At 43.3% G+C, this 13,958-nt stretch overlaps 1 protein-coding gene across 1 annotated transcript in view; it reads right to left on the bottom strand.

Moving 5' to 3' along the window:
- The window catches only part of CALB1 (calbindin 1), a 122,676-nt gene that overhangs the window by 107,629 nt on the left and 1,089 nt on the right, over window positions 1-13,958 (bottom strand). Inside the window, exon 3 of the mRNA XM_075353102.1 lies at window positions 3,110-3,184. Within this exon, the coding sequence (XP_075209217.1) occupies window positions 3,110-3,184 (75 nt within the window). The remainder of the gene's footprint in view (window positions 1-3,109; window positions 3,185-13,958) is intronic.

Below are 13,958 nucleotides of genomic sequence, written 5' to 3'. Positions count from 1 at the left end.
TAAGACCCCCAAAATCCCTAAAAGCTTGACATGCTGACACTCTTCTGAGTCTCCTCATTTCTATTTACCTGTCTTTTTTATTGGACTATATAGAGTACCTCTGAAGTAGCACAATAGTTCACATAAGCACTTCTGAGTATTTGTTTTAGAATTTTGTGGGACTCATATCTTCACCTAGACCTACTCCTGCTACCGCTGCTTCTGTCAGCAAGCACTGCCATATTCATTCTGTGGGCAGCGCTGGTGATGGAGGAGAGCTCATGGCCAATACTTTTGGGTTGCACAGGCTCTGTCCAGCCAGAGATGCTGGTGTGGTTGGGTCATGGCACCTCGTAAGGCAGAATGGGTGTGTGAAGTCCAGCAACTCTACTTGGTTTGGTCAAGAAAGCAGTACCACACCCTACTTAAACTTCCAGCATACTGACCATGGATGATTCTCCTGTTGCCCTGATATCTGTCACTGGTTGCTTGATTCATGCTTTTGAATTAACTTTATCTTCTACTTGCCTGACCATTCTGTTTATGATTCTGTTTTAGCTATGGACATTAATTGCCTTCTTTCATACCAGATTTGGTAACGTATCTGCCCTTCCTGAATTTCATGAATTAATGATGTTTCATACTATATATACCCTCTGTTCTGTGCACTATGTAATTGTGATTATCCTGATGAAGGAGTTTCCTCTCCGAAACACATTGAGTAAAGTCACTCTTTAGGATTCACTCTCACTCCTTATTCCACAGCAGCGCAGAGTTTAACCCTCATCATCCATTGTTAGCTGCCTTTCCTGAATTTGACCCAGCTAGCTGACCCTCCTTGGCCAGCTCATTTAATCGCTCAGTAGCTACTCTGTTGATGCAACCCAGGAGACCCTATAATCAAGATGCCTCTATAGGAATTAAAGGGTAAAGGTCAGTGTTCCTCTGGGACCTGGTAAGCAAAGTGGCTTGTGCAAAGCCTGTATATGGACGCTCTATTAACATCTGCCAGGTTTCACGTGCAGTTCACCTTTACAATGGGAGCCTTAAAGGGAATCTGTGGGGTCCAATATGCAACCAGTACCACAAGCAGTTCTAGTTGCATATTTCTAATCCCTGCATAACTGCCCCAACATATATTAGTAGAAAAAAGATTCCGGTCATTGTGAGCGCTAGTAATAGATCTTTGGTCTTTGATCTTTTAAGAAATTTGGCTTTATTATTAATAACATAAAGCTCTTGTATTAACACAACGCGTTTCAGCAAGATACACTTGCCATCCTCAGGTGTCACCAAAGACCAAAGATCTATTACTAGCGCTCACAAAGACCGGAATCTTTTTTCTACATGCCTACTCCCATAAGGGAATCCGGGTAGAGCTGCTGTGAGTAATAGAATCCATCAGATCATTTGAACTAACAGCGGGAGGACACAGGTCCGCACAGAGCTCCAGGATTCAAAAAGTCGGTCAATCTGAAGCCAGCAGCGGCAACAAACCTGGATCCACCCAGCAAAACAACGGATAACGCCAGCTGAGACAGTCCCTCATCCCCCAGAGGAATTATACATCTAACACCGGGGTTGTGCGAGGGCGCACAACCTAACCAGGTGAGCAATTCTATAATATATATATACAGAAATCACTCCACGGGTGCTTCTCATATGCGCTATATTTTTATCTCTACAGTGATCCATTGAACGCCAACATATATTAGCACACATAAACAGATCTTTAGAAAAAGTATTTCTAAAGATCCTTTATGATATACTAATGAGCGCAGGGACTAGTCGCAAGGGCGTTATTTCCCTCAACTAGTCCGCTCTCTTAGCATGTTAGCACACCCACAGGGGTGTGCTAACATGCTATTAAATGCCCAGTGTCATTGGCAGTGACGCGTGTACCGGTCCCTGTCACCGCCTCAGATGCCAGGTTTAGGGTCAGTACGCATGAACAGAAGTCCCAGCACTTTCGGTCATGCGCACTAGACCTCTCTGAAGCCGGGACACGTACACCTGGCTTCATAGTGAGCATGACCGGAAGTGCTGGGACTTCTCATCATGCGCATTCAGCCTAAACCCGGTGTCTGAGGCGGTGACAAGGGACAGGTACGCGTATCAATGCTGACGACACTGGACACTGAATAGCATGTTAGCACACCAGTGTGGGTGTGCTAACATGCTAAGAGGGCGGACTAGTCAGGGGAACAATGCCCCTGCAACTAGTCTCTGGCCTCGTTAGCATATCATAAAGGATCTTTAGAACTACTTTTTCTAAAGATCTCTTTATCTATGCTACTAGATACAGGGACTGTTAGGCAGGGATTAGAAATATGCACCCAGAACTGCTCTTGCTTTTGCGTGCATATTGGACCTGACAGGTTCACTTTAATGCCCAGACCCCCAGTGATCAAACCTTATGACAAGTTGTTTAAAACAATAGGTATCCTTTAATAACTCATAAATATATGTGATTAAGCCATAGGGATATTAATAATAATAATAATAATTATTAAAAAAAAATGCCACAGTGGAAAAAGACCTCAGGGTCCTAAAGGACTAATTGAGATCATGTTTAGATAGTTGTGTACTTGTTTTATTGTGCACCTTTAAATACTGCATTTTTCCTGCTGCAGTACCATACAAAAGTATTTTATAGGCCCTGGGGTGATGGTTTTGTCTAAAAACACCATTGCAATTGGTTAAAGAACTAGTAGTTGTATGGGCACGTGCCACAATGCTGAGGCACTCCATGGCACTTATGCCCATCTATAGGGGACATACATGCAACTTCATTAGACCCTTCATATGAGAATCCCTGGAACAGATTCCCCATAACATAACATTTTTTCGACATAGGACCCCAATCTAGTGTCACATTTGCCTTTTTTGAGTTACTTTTTCCGTATTGAGAAGCATAAAAGCTTTTGCTCTGAGAACTTAGGAGATGAATTTACTTGATTTATAACATTGCCTGATAAATTTTCCTTGAGATCTGTTCATTTCCTTCATGACTTTATCACTAATGGATGAAAAGTCACTCATTTCTACCATAAATCCTTCCTGCACATTTACAGCTGCTTTGCCCATGTTGTACGTGCGTAAAAAGAAATCCAAAAAGCAGAGAACGTACCTCTACTATCCCGATCTTCCCAGCACTGTTCTGCCCATATTGCTCCACAAAGGCTTTCATTTCATCCGATAATTCCTAAAAAACAAGAAATATTGTGAATTCACTGAAGTCACCTGATATAATAAAGGGTCTCTGATGTTAGCGGGCACTGCATGACGTTTCTACATCATTAGTTATGCCAAGTCATCAAGAGGACTCTATGAAAACCTCAGTCTACTCCAGAAGAGCCATTTCCTAATTGTTACCCATATTATTAAGCACTGCGTTGGCTTTTAGTGAGTTTTACGTCTGTGAGCAATTTGGGTTTTATTTACTTTAGATTTACTGGGGCTTCTCACAGATGTTCTTTACAGTCCACATTACCACATCCCAGCTCACTGTGCCCTTCTTCCCTGCTCCACTGCTTGGGGCATGCATACCCAAAATCCAAATTGGCACCACTGTCATCCTACTACCGTAGTTTCTCTATCAGTTTTTCACATCCCCATGCACGCCGAACCCTGAGTTCTTAAAGAGCCGAAGCACACCAATACACTTTCTCTACAGTCAATGCCGACTTGTCACAAGATTACTGAGAACTAGAGATGATTGAACCCAAACAGTAAAGTTCGGTGTTGGTACCGAGCACGGACTGTACAAAAAAAATCATTGTTCAACTTTGGAGATTGGGTGCTTTACATATGCTGACCACTTGCTCCAGCATAGCTATGCTCGGTTATGCTCATTGCTCGGCCTAGTGTGAGCCGCTTGCAGTATTTGAATGGCTCACCCTGAAGGTAAAATCAGTGTTATCGGATGTAGTGTGTACAAAAAACAAAAAAATAAAAAAAACACCGCCCTTCTTCCCCTGGAAGTATTCTGTTTATGGCAGGTTGTATGTGGGCGGTGAGCCGAACTGCCCAATCAGTCATTTCCAATGGGGTTCAGGTCAAGTCCAGGTTCAGAATAGAACTTTATCTAAAGTTAGGCTGACCCCGCCAAACTGAACTTCAACGGGTCTGCTTATCTCTAGTAATGGACCATTCTTGCCGTTGAACTTTAGCTAAAGTCCGGCTGAACCCACTAAACCTGAAATTTAGCAGGTCTGCTCATCTCTATTGAAGACTTTTCCGTATCCCCCAGTACTTGAGCAAATACTTCTATAGGTTCCAACAGTATACTTAGTTGAGGTGATTAACTCTTTAGAGTACCTTGGTTGGACCTCATCCCTCTTATTCTGCCAATCCAGATCTTTTGCCTGTGTACTGTTCTATACTGTTGTACAAAAACTCCCCTGACTGGACCTCTTACTGTCCAACTATGAGTTCAATTTTCTACAAGAGGACAGTAAAATGGGCAAAATGGTGTATTTTATCCACCCTTGTGTCTGCTATTGCTAATAGAGTCTGATCTGGGGGGACATTTTTATTGACAAATATTGGTAACAGTCCAAGATGTGACTGCTTAATAGGACCCATGACCTAAAAGGGGTTATCTGGGACTTAGTTCTTAGCCCCACGGGGAACAATAAGCAAACAGGCAGGTTGCATAGTTACATAGTTACTTAGGTTGAAAAAAATACCTATGTCCATCTAGTTCAACCTTCCTCCACCAATTCTACATTTTGTCCCTAATGCGGGCGTCAAGGAAACTAGAGTATGATCTCCAGCACTTCAAAGAAGGTTAAAAATATTTATTGAGGTTCTATTAAAAAAGATCCATTGATCATGAAAACAGTGAGGGGGGACACATTAAGAGAAATCCAACATGTTTCAGCTAGTAGAGCCTTATTCAAGGATTGCACTTACATGTCTATTGGTGCACAATAGACATGTAAGTGCAATCCTTGAATAAGGCTCTACTAGCTGAAACATGTTGGATTTCTCTTAATGTGTCCCCCCTCACTGTTTTCATGATCGATGGATCTTTTTTAATAGAGCCTCAATAAATATTTTTAACCTTCTTTGATGTGCTGGAGATCATACTGTAGTTTCCTTGCCTGTGTTCTGCCTTGAGCCAGGGCAGCTCCGTGCACCAACACTGATCCTGACCTGGACTTTAGGAAGGGTGAGCTGAACTACTTTTTCTATTTTCTGTTAATGCGGGCGTCACACGGTACGATCTATCGTGCGATTGCATGAGCGATCGTACCCTCCCCCGTTATTTGTGCGTCAATTAGTTGCCCGTGGCGCACAAAGTCGTTAAACCTCCGTCACACGCACTTACCTCCCGGACGACCTCGCTGTGGGCGGCGAACGTCCACTTCCTGAAGGGGGAGGGATGTTCGGCGTCACAGCGACGTCACACAGCAGCCAGCCAATAGAAGCGGAGGGGCGGAGATGAGCGGGACGTAAACATCCCGCCAACCTCCTTCCTTCCACATTGCCGCCGGGACGCAGGTAAGCTGTTCTCATCATTCCCGGGGTGTCACACGGACCGATATGTGCTGCCCCGGGAACAATGAACAACCAGCGCAAAGTAAAATAAACGATTTTTTAAAAATGAGCGACGTGTAAACGATTCGCGATTCTTAACCGATTTACGATCGTTTACAGACGCTCGTAGATGTCACATGGGATGACGTCGCAAACGATGCCGAATGTGCATCACGAAAACCGTGACCCAACGACATATCGCACGACAGATCGTCTCATGTAACGCCTGCATAAGTCACTTATAACCAACAATGTTGTGTATACTGAGGAAATCATCCAGCCCTTTTTTATAAGCTGGTATGGTATCTGCCTTTACTACCTCTTGTGGTAGGGTATTCTACAGTCTGACTGCTCTGACTGTAAAGAACCTTTACCTATTTAGCTGCCGGAAAAAGCTTTTCTTCCATTCCCAGTGTATACCCCTGGTCCTTAGTATTATCTTTGAAAGGCATAAGTCATGTGCCAGTCCTTTATATTGATCACACATGTATTTATACATATAAATGAGCAAGTATCTGCCCTTTCTGACATCTTATCCAGATCTTTTTGTAATATTGTACTATCAAGGTCAGTTTTTAATATCCTACATAGTTTGGTGTCATCAGCAAATACTGACACTTTACTATCTATCCCATCCACAAGGTCATCAATAAAGAGATTAAAAAGAATCAGTCATAGAATACAGATCCCTTCAGCACCCCACTGCTGACTATAGCCCATTTAGAGAATGTACCATTTATGACTACTCTTTGTTTCCTATCTTATAGCCAATTCCTTACCCAGTTGCATATAGTTTCCCCTGCAACTTGCTGCCTGTTCAGCATGGCGCCAATCTGTGCTGGCCCAGAGTTGTCACGGATAAAGATGAGTGGACCGGAACAGTAAAGTTTGGTGTTCATACCAAACATGGACTTTACAAAAAAATTAGTGTCGAGTTCGGAGTTCAGGTACTTTACTTATGCAAACCACTCAATTGAGCAGCGCGGTGCTCGGAAACACTCGGTGCTCAGTGCAGTGCGAGCCACTTGCAGTTTTAGAACAGCTCCCACTGGGGGTAACAACATCATGATCAGATGTAGTGTGAACAAAATAAAACTGAAAAACCCTGCCCACTTGCCATCGGGAGTGATCTGTTTATGGCTGGCTGCATGTGGGCGGACACCTGAACTGCCCAATCAGTGACTTCCAATGCGGTTAAGGCAAAGTTCAGGTCCAGAGCAGAACTTTATCTAAATTCCAGCTGAACCCACTGAACTGAACTTCCACGGGTCTGCTCATCTCTAGTCACAGACCATTCTTGCTATTGATCCTGCAGCTTCCACTGATGTCAATTTGACAGAGCAGCTTCTTCACTTCCAGACTGCTCTGTTGATGGGACATTTCTGCCGACGTCATGCTGACTGACAGCTGTCTCCCTGCAGTTTGGCAGTAGAGATCTAGCTGTCAACCAGCAAGATGTTGGCAGAAACGCCTCATCGACAGAGAAGACTGTTAAAGGAATGACTTAAGGTCAAATGAAGCAGCAGAACGCTGGCAGAAGTGGTCTGGGACCACTCTGAGACTGCAGCGTTTGTCACAAGGAAGGTAGAAACTACTTTCATGTACGTTTTTAGCCCTATAGGAAAAAATAAGCGAAGTCCTGCCTGTCACTCAGGTCTTACGTAGAGATGAGTGGACTCATTCAAGTTCGGTTCAGCGGGTTCAGCCTTTGAACAAAGCTCTGTTCTGGACCCAGACTTGACCTGAACCCAATGGAAATCACTGATTGGGCAGTTGGATCTCCGTCCACATTGAATCAGCCATAAACAGATCCCTTTCGGGGGCAGTTGGGTAGGGTTTTTAATTTTGTTTGTTTTGCAGACACTACATCCAATAACACTGATTTGACCCCCAGAGTGAGCCATTCAAACACTACAAGTGACTGACACTGGTCCGAGCACCGAGTGTACCTGAGTGTTCAGCATACGTAAAGCACCTGAACTTCGAACTCGAACACTGTTTATTTTTGTATATTTCGTGTTCACTATAGATGATCAACTCTCTCGAAAGTCTATTTTTGCAGATTTGCCTAATTTAGGTGGGAGAATAGATTTGCATAGACTAAATGAAGTCCAAATCCAATCTGCCTGGAAGATGTTACATAAAATAATAATCTTATATACTCTCTTTTGTCAGCTTTCAAATAGTAGTTGCACAGCTGCCACTCCTCTGTTCTCTTCTGATAAGCGCAGGTTCCTTCTTCTCCGCCTTCCTTCACTTCAGGCTTCTGGTAGGCGCTGCCACTATCTAGGTCACATAGTAAATGATGACCATCAATGACGTCCACTGAGCTCCACGTAGCCAAATGGGAGGCTACACACATCATTGAGGAGCATCGTGCCCAATGTGACTGGGTGGGGCCTTGTCGGTGGAGAAAGCCTTTAAGAAGCCTGGAGCGAAGGAAGACAGGACCAGAGAAGGAAGAAGAGGTGTGTAGACAAAGAAAGGAGTGGTGCTGGTAGACTTTCTTTCTAAACCCTTTCCCAGCCCTCAGAATATAGCAAATGGCAGCCAGCATTTGTGCAAATCGAATGTCCCCAATTTTTGTTTTGTTAAAGTCCATATTTTTCGGAAGGTTTCTAGAGAATTTGAAAAGTTTAGAATGAATTCGCTAATAATCACACGTACTATACGACTACAGATTGAAAAGTATCAGCAGTGATACCATTTTGTTGTATGCCTGCAAATTGGGAGCTCTCCACCCTTAATTTAGACATACATTTGCGTGTATAATACATTGTTTAGCTGAAGCCCAGTATATCATGATTATCAAGTTAATATGGGGCTCATTATCTTTAATGCAGACTAATTTCAGTCCACCCTGAGCAGTCCGTTTTTAGGCTAGCCTAGCAAAGTATTGAGACTTTCATCTTATAGAAGAAATTGCCAGAGAACTTTCAGTATAAGGTCAGGAAATTCTTACAGCCAAACAATAAAGATGAAGACACCAGTAATTCCTGGAGACATGATAGCTCAAGATTCCTTCCGGAAGCAGCCAATGTTCAGAAGAAATAGTAAGTGGAGGAAGAATCGCACAAGACATGTAGAGCTGATCTGAGCTGGATGGGCATGTAGGTTCTCCTTATAAGAGGATGGGACGAAGCCCCGGTTCTTATATTCTGAATTATTTGTTGATTTAACATCACGTCTTCCTGAATAACTTGTTATGAGATGCTATATTCACTTTAATTAGTTATTAGATAAATGTCCAACAAGGGCAATGGTTGTAGATACCAATAAAATGTGCAAAAATGTCTTGGCCTCCATCTAATGCTGAATGACAGTTAATGAATATATGAAGATACAGTAATTGGGTAAAGGAGGGACAGGGTCAGAGGTAGGGAAAAGAAATGAGGAAAAATTAGAATAGAGGTCAAAGGAGAGATTACAAAGAATGGATAGGAAGATAAAAAGAAAGGAAAGACACTGGAGAACTAGGATGTATGTATATAAAGAGGTGAATGAAGAAGGAATGAGGATTAAAGAAGTGGAGATGACGTACCACTATATAAAGAGAAGGCAAATAGAGAAGAGGACCAAACTAATAGACAGAGGTAGAAAGCAAAGTGGAAAAGGACAGGACAGAGGAAATAAAACATGGAAATATAAATTTCAGGATGGAGAAAGAAGGGAGTTTGGGAGAAGAAAGGGAGATGAAGAGAACATAGTAAGGAATAAAAGGTAGATAGAAGGGAATTACAAGATGGACAAGGCAAAGGAGGAGAAGGTAAAAAAAGAGATAATAGAAGGAAAGTAGACATAAGGAAAAGGAGATGAAGGGGAGCATAAAGAAGGTACATACGGGAAATGGAAGGAAGATAAAACAGAGGAATGCATGGGGGTAGTGACATAAATAGAAGAAAGAAAGGAGAAGAAGAGGAAGGTAGGAGTGGAGGTGGAGAAAGACAACAATTTACATAAGAGAGTGGTGGGGATAGTATGGAAGGGAAGGGTGAGTAAACAAGAAGATGGAAAAGAAAGAAGAGAAGGAGAATGAAAAATGGAAGAGAAGTAGAACAAGGGAGGTATTTGGTTGCAATTAAAAACTTGGCAGAGTCATAGATTGAGGAGAATGCATGTAAAGAAAGTGGGGGGAGGGAAAGGTAAAAGACTGGAAAGAAAGGTAGAAGAAGGAAATAAGAGAGTGTGAAGAAGTGAGGATGACTTCTTGATGAGGAGATTAGTTGATGTTCACCATGCAACGAGGAAGAGGTATAGAAAGAACAAGTGAGAGGATCAGGAGATTAGGAAGGTTGACATAATGGCCAGAAATAGACCACTGAATTACACCCCGACAGAGAAAAAGGCTCCTAAATCTTATCTGCTAGTTAGCTTTAAATATTTAATCTGCAATGGATCCATTACAAGACATGGAAATGAGTAAAACCATGGTAATAAGGAAGCCTAAAGAAGGAGGGCTGGACATGCGGAAAACCAAGGTCACCGTCTGTATGTCTAGTGCTGGAATATACGTGATCTATTTCCCTCAATGAATCACATCCCTAGAACCTAAATGAACAACTTCTATGTTCAAAACCCTTCATGTGAGCTCTACACAATGATCTGCCGGAGTTTGCGGAAGGCGTCTTCATCACAAATATTCCTTAGTCATTGTATTATTTGGAGGAACCCGGAGGAGACGTGATAGAACGTGTGAATAATTAATGTCAATAGATGTCAGAGTAATGTCTAAATCCAGTGTTACATGAGGGATAATATTTGGTCAAATGACATAAAGTCATTGAGAATGTCTAGTTGTATTAATAATATATGTCATAGTTGATAATCTGCAAGTGTTAAGTGACTAGCAGGAGACATTTGGTATCTATACCGAATCATCCAGAGGCCACGATAAGCAGAAGACCCCTAATAATCTGTATGAAGATGAGAAAACATGGAGGAAAACACTTCAATATCGTCTTTCCCCTGGAACAGCTAAAGACCAGACATTGATAAAGGAAAGAAAGTAAAATGTTCTCACAGCAACAGATGTAAACTTTGTATCAAATACGAGGCTGTAGGTACAGCGCTGGAAATAATGTGTGATTGTATAAGAAAGCATTATATCTGCAATCAACAGCTCTCGCTTTTAACTTCTCTACCTTATATCCATCCATCCATTATCTCTATCTATCTACCAATCTACATAATTGTATCTTTCTATTTATCAAAGTCTATCATCTTTCTAATTTTATTTATCTATCTACCATCTATCTAATTCTATCTATATCTATCTAATTCTATATACCTATCTATCTATCTATCTATCTACCTATCTATCTACCTATCTACCTATCTATCTATCTACCTATCTACCTATCTATCTATCTATCTATCTATCTATCTATCTATATCTATCATCTATCTATCTAGCCATCCAATTATAGCTATCTAATTTGTATCTATTTATCTCTATCTATTCATCCATCTATCTTTCTAATTCTATCTATCTATATCTATCAATTATCTATCTTTCTGTCAAATAATCTATTTATCTCTATATGTCTAATTCTATCTATCTAATGTTATCTAATTGTATCTATCTATTTATCTATCTAATTTTATCTATTTATCTCTATCTATCTATCTACCTGATTATATTTATCCATCTGTCTATCTAATGTATCTTTCTGTCAACAACACATCATGTACGTTATTTACTAAGACTAAATAAATGTGCATAAACCTACAAAACCAACCTAAAGTATCAATTCTTTTAACATATTACTGTAGCAGTGCACATTGCACCTAGCCCACAGGCCTGGGTGACTCCAGTATACAATGACCCTCAGTATACAGTAACCCCAGTATGCAATGACCCACAGTATACAGTGACTCCAGTATGCAGTGACCCCAGTATACAGCGACCCTAGAATACAGTGACCCCAGTATGCAGTGACCCCAGTATACAGTGACTCCAGTATGCAGTGACCCCAGTATACAGTGACTCCAGTATACAGTGACCCCAGTATACAGTGACTCCAGTATGCAGTGACCCCAGTATACAGTGACTCCAGTATACAGTAACCCCAGTATGCAATGACCCACAGTATACAGTGACTCCAGTATGCAGTGACCCCAGTATACAGCGACCCTAGTATACAGTGACCCCAGTATGCAGTGACCCCAGTATACAGTGACTCCAGTATGCAGTGATCCCAGTATACAGTGACTCCAGTATGCAGTGACCCCAGTATACAGTAACCCCAGTATATAATGACCCACAGTATACAGTGACCCCAGTATACAGTGACCCCAGTATACAATTACCCCATTATACAGTGACCCAGTATATAGTGACCCCAGTATATAGTGACCCAGTATGCAGTGACCCCAGTATGCAGTGACCTCAGTATACAGTGACCCAGTATACAGTGACATCAGTATACAGTGACCCCAGTATGCAGTGACCCCAGTATACAGTGACCCCAGTATGCAGTGACCCAGTATGCAGTGACCCCAGTATACAGTGACCACAGTATACCGTGACCCCAGTATGCAGTGACCCCAGTATGTAGTGACCCCAGTATGTAGTGACCCTAGAATACAGTGACCCCAGTATGCAGTGACCCCAGTATGCAGTGACCCCAGTATGTAGTGACCCCAGTATACAGTGACCCCAGTATACAGTGACCCCAGTATGCAGTGACCCCAGTATGTAGTGACCCCAGTATACAGTGACCCCAGTATACAGTGACCACAGTATGTAGTGACCCCAGTATGCAGTGACCCCAGTATGTAGTGACCCCAGTATGCAGTGACCCCAGTATGCAGTCACCCCAGTATAAAGTGACCCCAGTATACGGTGACCCCAGTATGCAGTGACCCCAGTATGTAGTGACCCAAGTATACAGTGACCCCAGTATACAGTGACCCCAGTATGTAGTGACCCCAGTATACAGTGACCCCAGTATGCAGTGACCCCAGTATGCAGTGACCCCAGTATACAGTGACCCCAGTATGCAGTGACCCCAGTATGTAGTGACCCCAGTATACAGTGACCCCAGTATGCAGTGACCCCAGTATGCAGTGACCCCAGTATACAGTGACCCCAGTATACAGTGATCCCAGTATACAATTACCCCATTATACAGTGACCCAGTATATAGTGACCCCAGTATGCAGTGACCCCAGTATACAGTGACCCCAGTATGCAGTGACCCCAGTATGTAGTGACCCCAGTATACAGTGACCCTAGTATGCAGTGACCCCAGTATGCAGTGACCCCAGTATGTAGTGACCCTAGTATACAGTGACCCTAGTATGCAGTGACCCCAGTATGCAGTGACCCCAGTATACAGTGATCCCAGTATACAATTACCCCATTATACAGTGACCCCAGTATGCAGTGACCCCAGTATGCAGTGACCCCAGTATACAGTGACCCCAGTATGCAGTGACCCCAGTATGCAGTGACCCCAGTATGCAGTGATCCCAGTATACAGTGACCCCAGTATGCAGTGACCCCAGTCTACAGTGACCCCAGTATGCAGTGACCCCAGTATGCAGTGACCCCAGTATGTAGTGACCCTAGTATACAGTGACCCTAGTATGCAGTGACCCCAGTATACAGTGATCCCAGTATACAATTACCCCATTATACAGTGACCCAGTATGCAGTGACCCCAGTATGCAGTGACCCCAGTATGCAGTGACCCCAGTATGCAGTGACCCCAGTATACAGTGACCCCAGTATGCAGTGACCCCAGTATACAGTGACCTCAGTATGCAGTGACCCCAGTATGCAGTGACCCCAGTATGCAGTGACCCCAGTATGCAGTGACCCCAGTATACAGTGATCCCAGTATGCAGTGACCCCAGTATGCAGTGACCCCAGTATACAGTGACCCCAGTATACAGTGACCCCAGTAAGCAGTGACCCCAGTATGCAGTGACCCCAGTATACAGTGACCCCAGTATACAGTGACCCCAGTAAGCAGTGACCCCAGTATGCAGTGACCCCAGTATACAGTGACCCCAGTATGCAGTGACCCCAGTATGCACTGACCCCAGTATGCAGTGACCCCAGTATGCAGTGACCCCAGTATACAGTGATCCCAGTATGCAGTGACCCCAGTATACAGTGACCCCAGTATGCAGTGACCCCAGTATGCAGTGACCCCAGTATGCAGTGACCCCAGTATACAGTGATCCCAGTATGCAGTGACCCCAGTATACAGTGACCCCAGTATGCAGTGACCCCAGTATATAGTGACCCCAGTATGCAGTGACCCCAGTATGCAGTGACCCCAGTATGCAGTGACCCCAGTATGCAGTGACCCCCAGTATGCAGTGACCCCAGTATACAGTGATCCCAGTATGCAGTGACCCCAGTATGCAGTGACCCCAGTATGCAGTGACCCCAGTATGCAGTGACCCCAGTATACAGTGTCCCC

The sequence above is a fragment of the Anomaloglossus baeobatrachus genome, chromosome 6, assembly GCF_048569485.1.
Source record: "Anomaloglossus baeobatrachus isolate aAnoBae1 chromosome 6, aAnoBae1.hap1, whole genome shotgun sequence".
NCBI classification, from domain to species: Eukaryota; Metazoa; Chordata; class Amphibia; order Anura; family Aromobatidae; genus Anomaloglossus; species Anomaloglossus baeobatrachus.
This window is presented reverse-complemented; position numbering and strand designations above follow the sequence as displayed.